This window comes from Hyaena hyaena, unplaced genomic scaffold, assembly GCF_003009895.1.
Source record: "Hyaena hyaena isolate Hyena2069 unplaced genomic scaffold, ASM300989v1 scaffold_86, whole genome shotgun sequence".
Lineage (NCBI taxonomy): Eukaryota > Metazoa > Chordata > Mammalia > Carnivora > Hyaenidae > Hyaena > Hyaena hyaena.
Window position 1 is genome coordinate 2,855,248 of NW_024080721.1, and position 21,148 is coordinate 2,876,395.

Here is a 21,148-nt window from a genome sequence, read left to right on the forward strand (position 1 = left end):
GCTCTGTCATCTCAAAACAAGGCCTCCATAATCAATGTGGCAGGAGAGGGTACACAGGGAATTCTCATTGACTTTCTGTGAATCAACTTGCAAATGACATATGCCACTTTTAATCATAATCCCTTGGTCAGTGTCTCAGTCATTTAGACATGCCTAATGCAAGGCGCTGGAAAACTTAGGAGGATATATGTGATATTTGGTGAACACTACTGTTTCTGCCACAAAATAAAAATAGGAGACTGTGAAGAACCAATCCTGGATAATAGTGAAAGAATGAAGCCACATTACTGATACCCCCGGTTCAACAAAGCAAACAAAAAGGAGGTAACTTTTAAAAGGTAAATCTAGTGGCACCTGGGTGGCTCAGTTGGTTAAATTTCCAACTTCAGCTCAGGTCATGATCTCACAGTTCATGAGTTCAAGCCCCACATTGGGCTCTCTGCTGGCTCTCTGCTTTTGTCACAGGGCCTGCTTTGGATCCTCTGTCCCCCTCTCTCTCCTCCTTTCCTCTGCTTGTTCTCTCTCTCTCTCAATAAATAAATAAACTTAAAAATATTTTTAAAAATAAATAAAATTAAATCTAAATGAAAAATAGAACTTTATCAGGAGGCAAAGGACTAAAAATAGAATATGTTAAGGAGAGATCTTCAAGAATAAAATCCTTTGCTTGGTCAATGATGGAATTTATTGAATATCTCTAGCTAACCGTAACCCCAGAAAGTTTATTTTCTGGCAGGATCCCTGAACTTTTTACTTGTTTAGGAGACCATTTCCCTTTTCAGTCATAACATCAGGGAGCTAGAGCCTCAGTCACATTTGTTTCTGAATCACCCATAAATATTTTCATCAATTGCATTAAGAAACTTCTCCAACTAGGTCTACCAGGAGATTGAAACCGCCTTTACTGCCTGAACCTCTTTGATCAGATAGGCCATCATGACATTTCAGGTCCCAGAATTAGCTGAGGGTCAGTGTTCAATAATCTTTTAAGGATGTGAGACAAAAGTTTCTTTGGGAAGGGCTAGGAACCATACCAATTTTGGTTTTTATGGCCTCCACTTGTCTGAGTATCTATCAACTAGCTAAGTAGACAACGAGAATTACCTCCTTTTGCTTGATTTAACATTCTGAATACAGGATCCCTAGTGTGTAGCCACAATGTTACATTCATGTGTCTCTGACATGATTTTAAACACTTAACATACATAAATTAATCTTCAAAATGACCCATTCCAACAATAACATTTCATGATTGAATGAAGTGGTGTGTTGGAGAGTCACCTTTGGAACCAGCTGGTGACAAAAATTCCTGCGGTTGAAGTGTTTCCCTGAAGGACGTAGTGTGTGCTCTGAACCAGCTACCAATCTGGGGTATTCTTTGTCAGGTGCTCTAACCAGAAGATGCTGGATCTGGGAACCTGTCCTGCAAGGCTGACTGATCTGGCCAGTAAAGATATAATGCGCCCTTTTTAGATTCAGACAGTTTATGACTTACATAGACAGCAAAAGCAGGAAGAGCAAAGATGCCAGTCCACCATGTCCTTTGTCCCATGGAATGGCACCAAACAGAAGGGGATGTGGATGGCATTTGCAGCAGTGTGAAATTCAGCTGACACTCCTATCAGAGTGGAGCAGTTACAGAGCCAGCAGCTCTAATCTAAAACAAGAGGCAGAGGCCTCACAACTGGTCAGAATGTACAGTGTGAGGAGAGAGTGTGTCATGATAACCTCTGCAAGTTAAGGCGGTGAGTGGGACATGGTCGCGTCCCAGCGCTACACAAGCCTCCTGTGCTCTCACGTTCTGGAAAGACCACAGAGAGGTCTGCCAAGACTTAGACTGAATCAGCTGCAGTGAAGTTCTACCTATGAGGTTTATGTGGAGATGTGCAAGGTCACCAGGGTGCCATGGCAGAGCCATTTACCAACAGAACCAAGAATTGTCAGAGATTTCAGGGCCCAAGTGAGGAATGCTTCCATCAGCTGAACCAGTTATGATCCATGAATTGAAAACTGGTTTTTCTCTGCTACCTGATATCACTGAGTAGGAGACATAAAAGGATGCTATCCGGTATTCAGTAAGGTAATCGGTGACCACAGTATATAAATTATAATAGCTTTCTACAAAGAATCAATACTTGGTAATAAAATACATTGGGGGAAAAGTTCACTTTCACAATAACAAGAAATAATACTAACTACCTGAGAGTAAAAATAAATAAATAAATAAAAGGAAAGAAAGAAAGAAGGAAAGAAAGAAATGGATATGTCCTGCGTGGAGAGGAAAAAAGAAGGGAAAGTTTTATTTAAGGACCTAATAAAAGATTCAGATAAATGGAAGCACATAAGATGAGCCCTTATGGAAAGACCCAACGTTTTCTATTGTAAATTTCACTGCAAATAATTCAATAAGAGAACTTGACAGGATAATTTTATGTTTTATTTAGAAAAATAAATGAGCAGAAATGGCAATAAAAAATCTGTTTGAAAAAGTTGTTTCCACAGCAACAGGCAAAATGTTCACATTTTGACCACAGTGCATTATCATGTAGCTGCTAAAGATGGGGGGGGGGGTGTACTTTATGAAAGAGTGGGCTCTAACGGAGAACTGTCCTCACTTCTTTCCTGAATTGCAAAGGTGTTTCTGAAGTTATTCTGAAATACATCCTCTACTTGGCTTCCCAGTCGGATGAATTTCTGGTTGTTCTGGAAAAGCAAAGACAACAACAAGAGTAACCATTGCTGCTGAGTTTGGCTCTCATTGTTTCACATAATCCAGTCTTCATTTTAGACTATCCCACGTGTTAAGTGAGAATTAATACAGTTAAAAGTAGCTTATGTTCTCTGATAACTCAATCATTTCTCTTTATCTGGAAGGCAGAGAGGCAAAAATAGTACTATATTGTAGTCCAATTCTTCATCAGAAATTTATTGATTCATTTTTTTCAAAATTCTAGTTCTTTGATTTTCTCACACAGCACCTATGCCTTGCATGACCACAAAGGTACAGAAATGTTGAAGGCAGATTCATGGTGTCCCCTTTCCTCCTTCACCCCTTGAGATACTCCTTGTTTACTTTTTTGATGCAGCCCTAAAAATTCGTAAAGAAATCCAAGATTTTGAAATTTGAGATATTTGATTTGGTATCTTCCTTTAGAGAAGAGAAATACTAGTTGCCTTTGCACTCCTAGTAGGGGAGTGATCTGGGAGGCCTGGCACCAGCAGGGGATGCCCTTCCTGACACCATGGCCTTGAGGGTTTGGTCTGGAAGCAGCCTCCCATGCTCTTTATCTAGGCTGCAGCCCTGGGAACAAATGGAGATAGGGGGATGCCCACGTGTGAGGGGGCGGCCCCTGTTCATACATCCCTGAGAGCCCGGATGCTAGCTGGCAGGTACACAGCAGCAACAGCAAAGTGTGCATGAGCAGAGTCTGTGCCTCGGCACCCAGTCTCCCTCCACTGGCTCCCTTAGTCTGGCTGAGTAAGCGTAGGAACCCAGGACAAAGGTGGAGTCTTCTGGGACACATACAGAGCTACTTAAGTCCAGGAAGACATGCATTTCCATTTCTTCTGGAAGAAGGTCTTCGTCTACCAATCTCTGTGGGCAAAAACTGAGTATCTAGACGTGAGTAAACTGTGAGGTCCTAAGGTCATGTTTGCAATGATACCTTCTGCTTATTATAATTTCCCCCACCTTAGACCATGGGGCTTTTAGACTATTTCCAGAATGTATACTTGTGTGGGCTTGCCACATGATAAGGGAAATGGTGACATTTCTCTGAGACAAGACCAGGAAAGGCAAAGTGGCTTTAAGGGACAGAAAGAGGGATGCCCAGGGAGCCACTCACCTTGTAAAATGACCTGTGGTTCTGAAAGATGGTGTTCATGTCCCGCACAAACCCGTCCACTTGGATGTACCATTTCATTTTCAGCTTTTTCTTGATTTTGTTTAGCCACATGAGTTTTTTCCCATGAGATGCTTCCAGACTCTGTTGATCAAAGTGCCAAAAGGCAGGCTATTAGCGCTGTTCCCAGTCTACTGGATGTTACAGACTGAGGGCTTGTGCCTGTCCCTCTGCACGTTCCCCCCACCCCTGTACCCTCATTCCTATGTTGAAATTCTAATGCCCTGTTGTGATGGTGTCGGGAGGTGAGGATTTGGAAGATGATTAGATTGTGAGGGTGAGCTTCATAAATGGGATTGGTGCCCTTATAAAAAGACCCCAGAAAGCTCCCTTCCTCATTCTACCTTGTGAGGACACAAAGAGAAGGTGGGAGTCTGTAAGATCACAATGACACCCTGATCTTGGACTTCCAGCTGAGAAATGAATGAAAATAAAAATGTGAAAACTAAACATCTGCTGTTTAAGCTGCCCTGTGTGTGGTACCTTATGACAGCAGCCTCACTGGCCAAGGGCTGAGTAAGTTGACCCAGACATCCATCAATAAGATGAAAGATAATGACAATGGTACCCATTGGATTCATAGCACAAATTTGACAATGCCAGTTTTGAGCTTTGTTGCCATTACTTACATAATGTGGCTTTGAGGCAAAAAAGGTGCTTTTTGAACAGGCGTAGACCTTCAAAAGGACAAACTCACATTTCTGCAAAAGATAGAGGAGATTTTAAGTGAAAAGCAGCTTGGAGAGAATGAGGTGTACATATGCTCAGATAGAATGCATAGCTCCCAGATCTGTCGTCGGTGAAACAAACACAGAATGGGAATTTTCTTTGGAATACAAACTTTAGTGTTAGGTCATATGATCAAAGCACAGAAAGGGACAGCAGTTCGCCCTTGGGCACCATCCCTCCAGCCCCTACAAAACTGTGCTGTGTCTCTCAGGTCAACAGAAAGGAGGAGACTTCAGGTTTACATTTCAACTCACCAACTGCTCCTCAGGCAGCATCCGCCTCTTCAGGACGTCAGATTCCTGGCGACATACCTGGCTTTGTGGGTACCTTTCCTCAAAAGCTTTTATCCTGCAGAAGATGCAACTCCATGGGTCCCTGGAAGGTTGGGCATAAGGTAAGCAAAGGTAGGTTCTCTGTGAATCAGACAGTTTTCTATAACTGCTGAAGTCCTCTGTTCAGGAATGATTGGTGGTTTCCATTTTTTATCCAGCTTCTCTTTTGGACACCTCTCTGCACTAGAGCTCAATTTGGGCACACGTGCCAGACACCCCTCCCATTAATAGTGGTACCAGGACTGACATTTTGTTGAGTGAGGTGCCATGGTGGGTGATGGTCTGTCACCTCAAAACTTAGAGTTCATCTGAGTCACTGTGGGCTTGGTAATGAGCCCTGCCTGACAGAATTGAGAATTGGCACCTTCAGCACTGGAGTCCTGGGCCTCGTGAGCCATCAGATCATAGTAAAAATCAGGAAACTAGTTCTTGTTTCTCAACTTTGCTGAATTAGCACCAGACCACAGAGCTATAGGCATCCTTTCCTCTGGCATTGCCATATCTGTGCCTACAATCTGCAGTGCAGAAATTTCTTGGAAAGAAACTCTGAACAGAGTAGTACCAGACAGCTTTCATTCACCTCTAGATTTATTCTCCATTCTTCTCTGCTAGGTTACCTGTGCTGAAGGGCTCTCGATAATCAAGTGGATACAGTGATCCTTCCTAGATATGCCATTTGCCTCTCCCCCTGGCTACCCCAATGCTTGCTTGAGGGGCCCGCTCCACCATGTGAGGATGGGGGCTATACATGGGCTCAACAATAAAACAGACTTGTCTTCTGCCTCTGCAGATTGTCCAATTAGAGAGCTTTATGCTAAATCCCTGAGATGACGCCATTCCCTGGGACTACCTGGGAGAAGGTAGATTACATTAGACTCTCCAATTATGAAGGGACAATGCTCTGTCTTCATAGGGACACACAATCCTGGTAGAAATCATCCATCCTCCCTGGCCATAGCAATTCTGCTTACACTACCACTTACAGAATGTCTTATGAATCTCCATATTACCCAACACACTAGCATCTCTGATCAAAGATACAATTACTGGGATTTTACACCAAAGGAATGCAGCATAAATGGCCTTCTGAGGGTTCATTACAGCCCAAGATTTGTCACCTGTTTGGTGTTCCCATCACAGGTAAGTACTTTAAACCAACAGCCAATATATGGTGTCATAACCCCATCAAAGTTCATGAGTCTGGGATCCAAGTGGGCGAGTGGGGGTGACATCTTTTTCTATTACACCTAATAACCACTTGAAGAATTTTTGCTTCCCATTAATCTACCGCTGCCAGCACTATTAAACAGCTCTGGATCCTATTTCTGGATCCTGGTACTTTAAGACTCTGCTCCTTCTGCATCAAGACACATACAAGCAGAAATAAACTTTGCAGGGTGGCAGGAGGAATTGTGCTACAGGAAGGGCAAGAGGGGGGTCAGGTGTCACTAACCTTTTAGCATCTATAGGGTGGATGTGACACGTCTCATGAAAGGACCTTGGACAGGTATCACAGCAGAACAGCGTTCCATGTCCACGGCACACTTCACATTTATTTGAGTTTTCTGGCTGGAAGGGGAGATTAAACATCACCGGGATTAGTAAATCCCCAGAAGGTCAACACATGGGACTTTAGAATGGATGGCCTTTGCTTGTACCAAGGTGACACAAATTTCTGCCCTCAAAATATTAAGGAACAACATTGAGGGAGGATGTCAGAAGAAGACACTCTGGTCTGCAGCAAAGTTTGGGAGAAAGTGGTTGTTAGACCATTAAAGCTTTCTTTATGAAGACAGAGATTCTGATACAGACTAGCAATGACAACAAAGGATGGATTAAAGATAATCTGAGAAATTTATTATCCTACTGGCAAAACCTGGCTCAGGAATATAATACAGTTTCTTATCTAGTTGTCAACACTGCATCATCTACCTTGACTCATTGAAGAGTGATTTACCAAGAATTTAATATAATGGATTAATCTTCTGACATAACACTGCATCCTATTTTCTTGGCCATAAATTTTCCATGATTTGAAGAACCTGGGGAGGAGTTCCTGCACTATGGACTCTGTGCCTGGAGGGGTCCTGGGCCTGTGACACTACCTCTGGGTTGGAAAGACATGAGCACAGATGACGAGGGGGATGACAGAGCTCTTTGGTTATGGGAGCCTAGGGGAAGATACCCAATGACTTAGCTTGGCATGTAAGGTGCAGAGGTGCTATCTCCAAATGACCAGGGAGGGTCATACCACAACTGCCACTGTTGAAGCCCGAGGCCTTACCCTCATTTTCTCAGCACATAGAAGCCCTGGTGGTTTTGTATATAAGGAAGATGGAGGGGCCCACAAAATTGGTTGATGCTGAATTTTTCACCAATCTCAATATCTGGGACCTTTAGCCAGACTTAATTTCATTTAATGAAGTTAAGCATTTGATAGTGTTTGTATCTAAGTACTATGGAGTAACAAACATATGTTAAATACAATAGAATTAATAGACCAAAATAAGAATTGGTCAAGGAATGAGCCCATTGATGGACAAAAGAAATCATATTTTTTTCCTCGTGTGTGTGTGTGTGTGCATGTGTGTATGATAATCTATGTGACAATAACATGTGAATCCCTACATACTACAATTTCTATGTAAGAAGGTTGTGTGCCTGTTATGGGGTAATGCCCAGAGGATGAACACCTAGATCCTCTCCTGGGACCACCTGAACAGCAAGAGAACCAGGTGAGGAAATCTATGTGGTGGGAAAACATTTCAACCAATGGGTGGCAGTTCTACACCTAGATGAAAATATCCTGTCTATACCATGGGCTGGAAAAAGGATTTGCGTCCTTATGTGACAGTCTAGGTGCAAAATAGTGCACAGATATGGGGACTGGCCAACCCAGTGATGTGGTTGGGACTCTTGATGGTGATGAGGAAGGGAGGCAGTGACAGGGAGCACCATTCTACCTCTTCCTTCTAGAAACACTTCATGCTTTGTTCTGGAACATTCTACTCTCTTGGATTTTTCCCTAACCCTCTACCTCTTTTTTTTTTTTTTCAGGTTCCTCACTTGGAATGATGGAATTCCTTGGGTCTCTGTCTGGTGTCCCCTGCTCATTTCACTCTCCTGGATGACCACAACTGCTCCCATGACCATGCCTGTCACATCTATCCCCAAACTTTAAAACCTGTATTTCTAGTTACCTTTTGAGTCTTCAAACATCCAAACTCAACTTTCCGTCACCTCCAGTTAGATGTCTTTCATCATGTCTGAACCCATCCCACCTGAAACCACATTCCTTGTCTTCCTGTCTTGAATCTGCTTCTCTTCAGTTGCCCCTCACCTCACCAAGAACTCCAGCATCCATCGAGAAGCCTGGAAGTGAACACGCATCCCTCCCTTTCCCCATCCCAGATATCCAATCCATCACTAGTCCTGCTGATCTTATTTTTCAAATATCACATCTTCTTGGCACTAGCCAAGAAGTTTGAGTAGAACTGTCTATGATTTGCCCCATGTTGATGGCTTCAGTCCTAGCCAGCTCAGCATCCTGATGGCTTCCTTCAGACGGACACCATGGCTTCCCGTTAGGGCCCTTCATACATTACTCTGTGGCACCCACTTGCCCTGTGTACATTTCTCTGCAGGACTCGTGACAGAGTCTACCCCTGGACTCTCCAGTTTGGCCCAATCTGCTCCTTCTGACCGATGCTTAAAACCATCTTATATCTGCCTGCACCGTGGAGTAGATGTTTGGGATTTTCCTTTCCTTCCCTATCACCTTCTTTAAAATGCTGCTGTTCTCTCAAAATTGCTCCTTTCCCCTAATCTGCAGGCCAGTCTTGACTATTAGCACTTCAAGTCCTGGCTCTAGAGGCATACTGCCTCCCCTACTCACTTTCGAGGGGAAATAGGAAACAGGAAAGTTTCCCTGAACAAATGGAAAGGATGTTTTCATGCAGAGACACCAGCTCCAGAACCATCTCCCTGGTGTGGGTGATGTGTCTGCCATTCTCTGCTCATCACACACAGTGACATGCTCCAACTGTGTATGCACATGCTTTGGGGGAACACAGCAATGACACAGATAATGTATGGAGGGACACAGCCTGTAGTGTTCTGGGGTTACAGGTGGGAATTAGTACTTACAAAAGGGTCAACACAGTTATTTCCACTATGTTCTGGGATAATCTGTAGAAAAGAGAGAAAGAATGAGTGACAATGTTGCATATGATTTTTTATTTGCCACACATTTGAGCAGATTTCTTTGTGTAAAGGATTCATGCTACAGCCCTCCCTTTGTTTTATATCTGCTTTTATGGGTCCATATAGCTAAGTGGAGGATAAAAAAGTATGAACTTATTTGTTTCTGGCAGTTGGGCCCAATGTAAGTTCCATTCTCTGGCTCTTAGACCCATGGCAGGCCTTTGTGAAGCTATGCAGGGACTCTGGCCCTGGATTCCACAGATGGGGCTGGAATTGCAATGAGAGAATCGGACTGAAGACTGAATATCCACAGCCTCCAGTGGCTACAGTGCCCAGAGCTCTGGACACCATGCAAGTGTCCCTAAGACCCCTCACTGTCTTTTGCAGCTCACTTAGGTCATAGCCCTGAAGATAAAATGGGTCTGAAGTCCCCAGTCCTATAGCTCTTCTTCCTGAAGCTAAGTACCTCTTCACTTTCTGCTAAATCCCAAAACTTGAATTGATCTTGGATATTGTGGAATGACGTGGCTTCCTTCAGTCTAGAACAATGGTGGCCTCAGCTTTTACCTCCAACCCAAGGCAGAAAGGCCATAGATAAGCACACAGTGTGATCCGAAGCACAATGACTCTTGCCTCTCAGAAAGGCCTAGAACCTCACCCCACACCAATAGTTATAGTCCCACATTAGACAACAAAATTAAAACAATCCTTTGGGTCTGTCATTTGGCCTCCTGTGCACTGCCATTGGCCAAGCATATACTTAGTGCTTAGTGCTTGCTCCACAGGTGTTTGTTGAATGGATACTTAAGGGAACAAACAAATGAACACAGTTGTCACTCAGGAGACAAGGTTTCTTAGCAGCCAGTAAGTGATCAGCTTGAAGTTTTATATCTTACTATCTTGGAACACTTCAGCTATCACCATCAGGTTTAATAAGAATCGTAGGAGCAGGGAAACTGCCAGTAGCACCACCTGTCATTTGATGACACAAGGGACAGAAGCCTAGGGTCTGGGTAAGGAAGAGACCCACTGGAGAGATGCTCTAAGAACTGAGGCGGTCACAAGGCTGTAACCCTTAGCTCCCTGGCATTGGGTAGAGATGTTTGCTCTTAATGAACAGAGCAAATAGCATCTCTTTCTCCAGAAAACCCAGTGGATGGAGACCCTAGTGACTGAGTCTTTAGCATAAGGCCGGTGGAGCAGGCAGCCACTGACAACAGCTTGGTGAAGACCGTGACTTTCTGGTGCAGCAGAAATGGGCCAACCTCACCTCTATTGGAAGTCAGGAAAATGGAAGTTCTTCCATCTCCTTTCTGCACCATACAAGTTATCTCTCACATGTACTCTTGGAGAAGCCATAGAAGACACCAACTATCCCAACACCTTCCCTGGAATCCATGCAGCACAAAAACCACTGGCCTGTGAGCTCCACATGCAACTTTGAAGGAAAGAGAATTTGCTCCATAGACAGAACTGATGTGTGCAAAACCCATCTGGTGAGGCCTTATGTTTTTATACAGAGACACTCAGCTCCAAAACCATGTCCATGGGGTGGGCCTCTCTACAAAGGAAAAAATCTTCTGGGCCAGCAGTGTCTCTCCCAGTGCACATCAGCCTTCCAACCTCTCTATCCTCTAAGATGACATTTCCATAGAAGAATAGGAAGTTCCCTTAAATAAAGATCTCTTGAAGAAGTCCTCGGTGTGAATGTGTGTGTGTGTGTGTGTGCATGCACGCGCATGTGAAGAAGAGGAAAGATATGAAAGAATGGGAGAGAATGTGATTTGGGTTGCTTGCTTCACCAGGTGACACACGACTATTATCCATTCCAAGGGAGTGAGACATTGGTAGAAGGTCATGTGATAATTACCTTTCTTTTTTTTCTTGGCGGGTCTGGTAGAAATTTATTCTGAAAGAGAAATGAGATTAATGCCAAATGGGTCCTTGTTTCTACTTTGTGAGCTTGGTATTTCCAACTGCCTTCCAGATATGCCCCACTGTCGGCACAAATTCAAGATGTCTTCATGTAAAATAAGGTCCCTCTCCCAATCCCTGACATACTGTTCTTCCTTACCCAGACTCAGCTTTAAGGGAAACTTTAAAAACTGTGCCCTCTCTTTTGCTCTCCTTATAGCCATACCAGGTTTTCCTTCACAATGTATTCTACACCCACTGCTTCCTTTCCACCCCTCAGGACCTCTCCAGCTTGTGTTTTTATACCTCACATGCTAGAGTTACTCCAGTGGCATATAGCCAGTGAGTGATAGACAGGGTGCAGGCTCTCAGTAGCCTTGAGCACACAAAGGTGTCCAGGCCTTTGGGGAGACAAGTGGGAACAGTCATTATTTAATGGGCAAGGGTGATGAAGTGTAAACCATGCTCTTACAGAGTATTTTGGGATCCAGAGATGGGGGAGTATGGTAGACTAAATAACGGCCCCCAAAGATGGTCAGATCCCCAGACTTCCAAATATGTTAACTTAAGTGGTAAAAAGGACTTCACAGATGTAATTAAATTAAGGATCTGACAATGGGAAGATCATTCTGGTTATCTGTGTGAGGCCAGTGTAACGAGAAGCATCCTTTGGTGAGGGAGGCAGGAGGGTCAGAGTGAGTAGTAGGAGACATAATGACAGAACATGAGGTTGGAGTGATGCCAGGAAGGGCCTCAAGCCAAGAAATGCAGGCAGTTTCCAGAAGCTGAAAAAGGCAAGGAACAAATTTTCCCTGGAAGGTTCCAGAAGGAACCAGCCTTGCCAACACCTTGACATGAGCCCAGTGAAACTGATTTCAGATTATGGCCATCAAAACCATTAGGATAATAGATTTCTATTGTTTCAAGCTACCCAGGTTGTGAAAAGTTGTTACATCAGCCCCAGGAAACAGATGTAGAGCCACAGGAAACAGATGGGCCAAGCTGGGCCTTGCAGGCTGAGTGAGAGTGTATCAGGCACAAAGGTGATCAAGGTTACTTGAGGTCCCTGTGGCTGCAACCACACCACCCTCCAATCCATCTTGCATTCTCTGATTAGATTAATACTTCTATTTTTAAAATTTTATTTTGTTGAAAGAGAAGGAGAGCATGAACAGGGAAGGGGCTGAGGGAGAGAGAGAGAGAGAGAGAGAGAGAAAGAATCCCAAACAGGCTCAACATTCAGTGCAGAGCCTAATGCGGGGCTTGATTCCATGACCCTGGGATCATGACCTGAGTCGAAACCAAGGATTCGGTGCTCAACTGACAGAGCCATCCAGGTGCCCCTGATCAGATTAATACTTCTAAAGCAGTGTCACACCTATGTCAGTCATCCCTAACTCAACCCTCCACTGCCCCGTGATCACCCCATTATTAAAGGAAGGGTTCAGACACCTTCTTCCAGTCTTAAGATGTCTTCCAACTGCACAGCCCATGTAACAAACCCACAACTTTTTGACAAATCACAGGCAGGATTTTCATCCCATCCTTTCTATATAGAATGCCTTGTTCCTACATTTTTGCTCATCAGGACTATTCTTTAAAGACTCAGTTCAGAGCACTATCAACAATAGCCAAATTATGGAAAGAGCCCAAATGTCCATTGGCTGATGAAGGGATAAAGAAGATGTGGTGTATATACACAATGGAATATTTCTCAGTGACCAAAAAGAATGAAATCTTGCCATTTGCAACTGTGTGGATGGAACTAGAATGTATTACGCTGAGTGAAATAAGTCAGTCAGAGAAAGATAAATATATGATTTCACTCATATGTGAAGTTTAAGAAATAAAACAGATGAACATAGGGAAAGGGAGGAAAAATAAGATAAAATCAGAGAGGGAGGCAAACCACAAGAGACTCTTAAATACAGAGAACAAACTGAGGGTTGCTGGAAGGGTGGGGGGAGATAAAGATGGGCTAAATGGGTGATGGGCATTAGGGAGGGCATTTGTTGGGATGAGCACTGGGTATTATAATTAAGTGATGAATCACTAAATTCTCCTCCCAAAATCATTATTACACTATATGTTAAATAACTTAAATGTAAATAAATTTATTTTTTATTTTTAATCATTAAAAATTTTTAAATGTGTATTTAATTTTGAGGAGCGGGGCAGGCAGAAAGAGAGGGAGACACAAAATCCAAAACAGGCTCCAGGGTCTCAGTTGTCAGCACAGGGCCTGATGCGGGTCTTGAATTCACAAACTGCAAGATTATGACCTGAGTCAAAGTGGGACACTTAACCGACTGAGCCACCCTAAATAAAGGCATAAAATTTTAAAAATTAAAAAATGAAAAGGCTTGGCTCAGTGCAAACTGTTCCATGAAACTGTCCTCAACTTCAAGGTCAGAAATAACCTTCCCTCCCTGGAGTTACTGCATCTCTTCCTGCCAGCACCCCTCCTACAGCACCATGTACTGTGCAGTCCTCTGGGGACAAGGATGGTGTGTCACCTACTGCATCAAGGAAGTACCTGGTTCTGTGTTGTAAATGTGTAGCCTTCCTCCTGCATGGCTGGGGCTCACACCTTACAGTCCTTGTGGATTTAGATGCATCTCAATAGATACTTGCTGAGCAAAGAGCTTTTCTTCTTCATTAGAGTGGCACAAAGAAGGGCCATCTGGGTCATGTGACAGAGTCAGAATGCATGAGCTCATCCGCAGTAGAGACCCAGCCTATTTTGTCCACATCAGGGGGCTGATATGGGGACTAAAGGAGGTATTTTGAAATGCAATTTATTTATATTCTCTTTCAAGAATGAATTTCAGATGGCTATCAAAAGAAATAATAGTCAAATACTCTGTAATCCAAGAAACACTTATACTGATGTGTTATTTTTAGATACACAGATCTACCATATTATTTAAACATTAGTCCCCCCCCAAATCTAAGACCCCCCCACCCGCCAATTTAAATTATTTTCTGTGACAAGATTACACAGTGGTAATTATTAGTGGTCTAGACAGGGACATAATTTACTGTTCTACCTTCAAAAGGATAAGAGCTTGGGGGCTCCTGGATGCCTCGGTAGGTTGGGCATCTGGCTCTTGGTTTCGGCTCAGGTCATGATCTCTCGGTTTGTGAGATCAGCCCTGCCTCAGGCTCAGTGCTGACAGCATAGAGCCTGCTTGGGATTCTCTTTCTCCACCCCTCCCCTCCTCATGCTCTCTCTCTCAAAATAAATAAAATTTTAAAAGACATTAAAAACTCCAGAAAACCAGACAGCTAATAGCTCATGCATTCAGAGGGTTAAGCTCTAATATAAAGCAGCCAAGATACTCCTGAGTAGAATGTTAGTAAGTAACATGTGCATTGTGATCTGGGCAAGGGGTTCATGACGGTTTTCTGGACGCTGTGAAATTCTGCTAATGCTTGGAACTGACGACCTATGACATTAGACCCTTGACTTAAGCCCCTTGTCATTGGAATACCTCGATCAGCTGTTTGAGGGGGAATCCGCCACACCTCACACTCATCTTCCAGTTCTTGGACGGTCCGTGGTTTCCTTCAATTTCAAAGTCCCTGAGGGTGTACCACCTTCCATCCTCACCCTTTATACACCTCTTTGTGGTTCCTGTGAGACCAAAAGAAGAAGTTGCCAGGGAGCGAGGCGCCTGGGTGGCTTAGTCGGTTAAGCGTCCGACTTTCGCTTGGGTCATGATCTCGCGGTTCGTGGGTTCGAGCCCCGCGTCGGGCTCTGTGCTGACGGCCAGCTCAGAGCCTGGAGCCTATTTCGGAGTCTGTGTCGCCCTATCTCTCTGACCCTCCCCTGCTCACGCTGTCTCTCTCTCTCTCTCTCTCTCTCCTAGAAATAAAAAACATTAAAAAAAAAAAAAAAGAAGTTGCCAGGGAGTGCCCTCTTGGCTATAAACTCCTCAAAACATGGCCTCCTCTGTGGATCTTGGGCTCAGGATCTGTAGCAAGACAGCTGAGTTCCCTCTCAGGGCCCTACAGGAAGCCTGAAAGGCAAGGGTAAGAGGGGACTTCCTGCCGTGTGGACACACATCATTGACCTTTGTGCAACAAGGACAATAATTAACACCAACATTTATTTTTAATAAGTATTTCACTACATTCAAAAGAGGAAAAAAAACTGAATGGCTCTGAAGATGAATGATTAGACTTGTTTTCCTTGCCTTCTCTGAGAGCCAGGAAAGAGGCAGGCTGAGTTTCAGAGGCGATGCAAGGCCACACAGGTGGACAAGTGGCCACTGTCATCTCAACCACATCTGCCTCACCTTGTACAATTTTGGCCATCCAGCTAATGGCAATCAGTTACTTCTTATATTTTGGACTCACAGCTATTTTATGTGAAAAGTGTGGAAATGTCATCAAGAGGGCAAAGTTACAGTACACATCTGCAATATGGCCCCAGGGAAACATTAACACTTGTTGGTGCCTAAAGAACTATATTTGGGGAAGGGGGAATCAATTATGACAGGTGAACGTTTTTAGTGTACTTTGACAATGATTATTTGCAAAGTATTTTATATCCATTATCTCATTTCCCTTCTTCATAATAACATGGTAAAGCAGTTTTATCATTATTCCCATTTTGTACAGGAGGAAGTTCAAGGTAAGAGAGACCAGGAACTTAGCTCAGATGAAACACACACTTTTGGTATTGCTAAAACTTGAATCCAGGTCCTCTGATTCTAAATCCTGTGCTCCTCCCAGTGAGATCAAGGCTGTACAGATGTTATGGAAAATGAAGCCATGAAGGTTGTTGCTAGATTTCTCACACGTGTACCTTTTCTGCCCTGCTATTAGTGTACTTGATCTCATTGGGTGCTGGACGGCATCTTGTGGACCATTTTCATGAGAAAAGGAAATATGTCCTGTTATGTTTACTAATTTTAAGTGTGAAATGCCATCTTTCTTCCAGCCTATCTGGGATGCTGTGCAGAAAGAGCTGACAGGGCAGACTTGAGGCTGCTATCTTTAGAAAGGTCTGCTTGCAAGGTTGGTTCTTGGCTGGCATCTGAGAACTTAGATTTGGGGAGGGGTCCTACCATTCCCAGAGCTTGAGGATGTCTCACTGTCCTAAACTGTTTATACAAACAAGATGAATTATACTGAGCACCTGCTTTCCTTTTGAGAGTCTGGAATTTTGGCATGTGCTAGGCAGAGGGCACCTACATGATGACCCCCTGCTAAAAACCTGGACTCTGAGATTCGGAGGAAGGGAGGCAAGTCCTCTGGTAGACTGCATTTCACCCATGTTGTTACAATTCATTGCTAGAGAATTAAGTGCATCCTGTGTGACTCCACCAGGAGAGACTCTTGGGAACTGGTGCCTGGTTTCCTTTGGACTTTGTCCCGTATGTCTTTTCCTTCCTTGATTTTACTTCGTACCCTTCTAATTTAATAAATTATCACCATGAGTTCACTATATGCTGAGTCCTAAAAATCCTCCTAGTGAATTACCAAACCTGGGGATGGTCTTGGGAACCCTCTGACACAGGTGTCTACCACCTGAATCATTCACATGGGTACTTTCCATTTGAAAAGCATAGAAGACCATGAAACCCACCTTTTTTCATTCTTTCCTTATATAAAATCCCCTTTGCCCCTCCACATGTCACAGGAACTTCTGGAAGGTGAAAATTCATATTTGTATCTCTGGGAATTCTTGGACCTGCAAGGAAGCATTATTGTTTTCATTCTGTTTCTCTACAACTGTGCAGTGTTCTGACCTCCTCCATCTTGAGATCTTTCTTTTATAATTTAAAAAGTATTGGAAGGATTTTCCCCATGAAATTGTTACCCTTCTAGGCCTTTCTTCCTTTCTTCTATAGCAGATTAGATACACAAAGATAATGTCTTCCTCTAAAAGCCTGTATTAAAAGTCTTGTGTGGAGATGTTTGAATCTCCAGGTTTGTTGACCACAACTCTTCAATAATTTTCCTCCTATAATATTATTGCTTTGAAGTTATGTAGTTGGAGATAAACCCCTCCACTTTTAGTTTTGTCTCCTCACTTGAGGAATCACATGAGGGACAGAAAACAGGATTGCAATGGAGTTGCACCTAGAAGGGATGGTGTCTGTCTTCCCTCCTCACTCTCTGCCTGTTGCACTTTTTCTTCATGTGAGCTTTCTCTGTGGCTAAAGGGGAAACCCAGGGTGGAGTGTGCTAGAACTAAAAATTGCTCAGGGAGGGGACCTCTGCACATCCTTTGGGCAGGGACACAGGAATATTATTCTGCTGAAGCAGGTGTCGCAAGTCTTAAAATGGACTTCAGAATATTTGGGCCAGCATTGAGGGGGATTCATTAAACACACATGCTGGGGCTTCTCTCTGGGATGGGAAGGATGAGGGGTCATGGTCCTTCCAGAGTCAGTTCAGTTAGAGCTGGGTGACCTTCTAGGCCACTCACTCATTCACTCACTCATCACAAATGGTGATCCAATGTCATACAACCAAAAGAAGTTTGGGAATTAGGACATAGGCTTTGTATTACCACCAAGGGTCCCCGTTAAAGGACAACCTGTGGCTCTCTATGTAGGTAAAGAAAGATCAGCTAAAAATCATGTGAGTCACACCCTTTGTATTTTTTTCTTTATATTTTCCTTCTTCAAGTGTTATCAGTATAGTGAAAGAAGCCCTGTACAGGCCGAAGGAGGCCTAGGGTCTCTCAGATCAACTGGCTAATCAATGGAGTGGGTTTTACTACCATCTTGTCTTATTGTTGAAATTAACCAAGGCCAATGAATATCATAACATTTATCACTTGCTCTAAAAATCAATTAAGAAAATTTACGGATCATTCAAAACATGTCAGAGGCCGATTCCAGCAGGTCCAGGGGTCCCTGGAGGATGGACAGTGTCAGCAAGAGAGAGAGTGAGAGAGCCCTGAGATTCTTTTTGATCACCAGGCAGGCATCTCTGTCCTGTCTGTTTTGGTGTCTTTATTTAAAGGTCTAACCACATTATGAGGTCAACGAAAGGAGTTTCTTTACAACAGAAGGTCTTTTGCGATAACAATTGCCGAATTGTTCCAGTCATAGTGAACTTAGAAAGAATGCTCTTAGCGGAAAACAGGATAACACATATGTTAAGTTGTATATAGATAGGCTAACAGGATGCCCTCATTGAGAAACAAGATATAGTTTAAGTTGCATACAGATAAGCCACGACCAAGAAAATAACAGGGTGCTCTTACTGAGAAACAAGATAACATATAGGTTTAAGTTGTGTATAGATATTTCCAACATGAGCCAGCAGTGGCAGAAAGAGATATCAGCTGCCGCTCTTACTGAGAAACAGGATAACGTGAATCAGCAGTGGCAGAAAAAGACATCAGCCTTCACTCCCCATGGCAGGAGCTGCACAAATATTGCTGCTCTTTGCTGTGACTGCCATCCAGAGAGGCCGGTGCGGCTCCCGGCAAAAACACATAGTATAAAATCAGAATTTAGATACTTAATTATTAAAAGTATATTAATTACTTAATTTTACCTCTTTTTCTGCCTCTTCTCAAAGGCCCACTGTTGACTGTTTTTCTCCCTGAGAAAGTAAAAAATAACATCAATGTCTCTTGTTTATAATATTACATTGCAAATAGTAATGTTTTGCAAAAACACCATTCAAATGTAACTTTTCAAGAGCCTGTCTAGTACTTCAAGAAAAACAGCAAATGTGTGGATCAGGAGTCCAGAACTTTTTCCTCTAAAGGATCAGAGAGTAAATACTTAAGTATATAATTGCTGTGGTGACTACTCGGATCTGGTGTTGTATTGTGAAAGCATCCAGAGATAATATTGAAACGAAAAGATGTGGCTGTGTTCCAATAAAACTTTATTTACAAACAGTCAGTGGGCTAGATTTGTCCTGTGGGCCATAGTTTGCTGAACCCTGGCCTAGACTTAGTTACAAAAATGATACTTAACTGAAATTCATCCTTATTTATTTTACTATTATTTCCAAAGCAGCTGGGTAAGAAGAAGAGTGAAGTTAGACATCTATTGAGTGCTTGTTATGTGCTAAGAGCTATCCTTAGACCTTGCCTCTATCAACTTAGCTCATACTTAGAACAAGTGATCAAATAGGAACTAATACTGTCTTCATTTTATAGATGAGAAAAATCAATGCTCACAGATGAAAATACAAATTAAAGGAAGATGCTGAATATTTCCTTTGGGGGATGGGAAGGGGAAAAATAATTTCAAACAGAGAGGGAGGCAAACATTAAGAGACTCTTAAATACAGAGAACAAACTAAGGATTGATGAGGGGGAGAAGGGGAGAGAGGAAAATGGGTGATGGGCATTGAGGAGGGCACTTGTTGGGATGAGCACTGGGTGTTGTATATAAGTGATGAATCATGGGAATCTAATCTTGAAGCCAAGAGCACACTGTATACACTTTGTATTAGCTAACTTGACAATAAATTATATTAAAAAAAAGAGACAGACATAAAAGGCAGTAATATAAGGTCTCAAGAGAGATCACACTGTGGATTCTACCAGTCAGATAGCTGCCCCAAACTCCAAACTTGAAAGAAGATGCTTGTGTGGAAAATGGTGGCAAAAAGGAATAAGTATTTCAAAACTACCCCATAAAAGGGAACTTCTAGAAACTGATGCCCAAGTTCTAAAAGGTGCAGGGTTGGTGATAGCACAAAGGGTTGACTTAAAAGATATCTTAGAAGAATGTAATATATAATTTATGTGTCAATTGTGTCCAAAAAAAGATTGAGTCGTGTCCAAGTGCATACTTGGGTCTGCCATTATTTAAATGTGTTTGAATGTTGAAGGCAGGGACACACACTGGATGCTTTTTCTTTCTAAAGTTCTGTGCCCATGGCTGGCATCCTGGGGTACTAATCTGGGTATTTCAGGTCCCAGGAGTAAGTCTTCTCCAGATACTCAACCATCTGGTCTTTCCTTTAAGCAGATTATGATCAGATGAGGCTGGAAAGAAATTTTTTTCAACTACGCACAAAAAGCCTTCATTGTGGGGGGGTCTTTGCTGTAACAAAGGGTTTTTAGAAACTCATCAAGATAAAATGGACCCATGAGATATTTATTGATGATTCCTATTCTAAGAGGAATCACATCATCTAGCATGTTCTACCCTATAAGGTATTACCCTTAGGTAGTTTATCAAGATCTTATGGAGGTACACTGAGGAGAGATTCCCAAACCTGCGTAAAGGAATCATAAGCATAGCTATTGATATTAAAGATTCAAGAGATGTAAAATAAGCAACAAGTATACCCCAAATAAATAGATAAAATTTTCTTTAAAAATTGCTCTACATTGATCAGTTCCAAAGAACATGATTGTGCCAAGTATGGCAGTTAGTATGGTTTCCAGGTGTAAAAAGCCATCCTGCTAGTGAGGCTCTCTGTGCAACAGCCCTCTCCTGTCACTCATGACAATGAAGTGGTAGGTATACCCAGGAAAACTAGCCAGTTCTGACTCAATCTCCCTCCCTTCCTCCCTCCTCCCTGCTCCTGTCAATGGTCAAGGCCTACTGTCCCATGAGAAAGCTCTCTCTGCTTTCTTCTTGCTCCGTCTGTCCTCTCCTTAAACCCCAGATCTGGCTATAATCTGAGTCTGTTGAGTACTAGCCATTATTGGCAAACATGTATTCTCTTGCTTTCAGTTTCCCTCTGTTTAAATCCTCTTGGGACTAGTGTGTGAGCTAGACTCTCCTTTCCATAGGATATTAAACTGTATGTGAGGCTGAGATGGGCCTTGGAGGGCAGTCAGTCTATTACTATTTATCTTACTTTATAGATGAGGAAACTGAGGCAGAAGAGATAGAATGACACACTCAAGTCCACATGATTACTTCAAGGTCATGGGACATGAGGAAGGACAGCTACATCATTTGTGAGTTACACAGTGTTTTATGGCTAAAATTACTTCCAGGCTTAAAAGCTATCAGCTCAGTACAGTCAACACTACAGTGGCACTTGGGCTCCAGGTTCTGGTCGCAGATTCATCATCAAATTACTTTTTTGTGGTGTTGCCATGTTTTTCTCCCTGTCACATTT

At 42.9% G+C, this 21,148-nt stretch overlaps 1 protein-coding gene across 6 annotated transcripts in view; it reads right to left on the bottom strand.

Moving 5' to 3' along the window:
- Positions 1-2,415: 2,415 nt before the first annotated feature.
- The window catches only part of LOC120233337 (nuclear body protein SP140-like protein), a 99,431-nt gene continuing 80,698 nt past the window's right edge, over positions 2,416-21,148 (bottom strand). For 5 of the 6 annotated variants that reach the window (XM_039234509.1, XM_039234508.1, XM_039234507.1 and 2 more), the window contains 10 exons: positions 18,605-18,652; positions 16,677-16,781; positions 14,575-14,717; positions 11,037-11,075; positions 9,110-9,151; positions 6,417-6,532; positions 4,886-5,006; positions 4,532-4,603; positions 3,846-3,986; positions 2,416-2,703 (listed from right to left, as the gene is read on the bottom strand). In XM_039234509.1, the coding sequence (XP_039090440.1) occupies positions 2,578-2,703; positions 3,846-3,986; positions 4,532-4,603; positions 4,886-5,006; positions 6,417-6,532; positions 9,110-9,151; positions 11,037-11,075; positions 14,575-14,717; positions 16,677-16,781; positions 18,605-18,652 (953 nt within the window). In that variant the 3' untranslated portion in view covers positions 2,416-2,577. The remainder of the gene's footprint in view (positions 2,704-3,845; positions 3,987-4,531; positions 4,604-4,885; positions 5,007-6,416; positions 6,533-9,109; positions 9,152-11,036; positions 11,076-14,574; positions 14,718-16,676; positions 16,782-18,604; positions 18,653-21,148) is intronic. The other variant, XM_039234505.1, reaches the window with a different exon arrangement.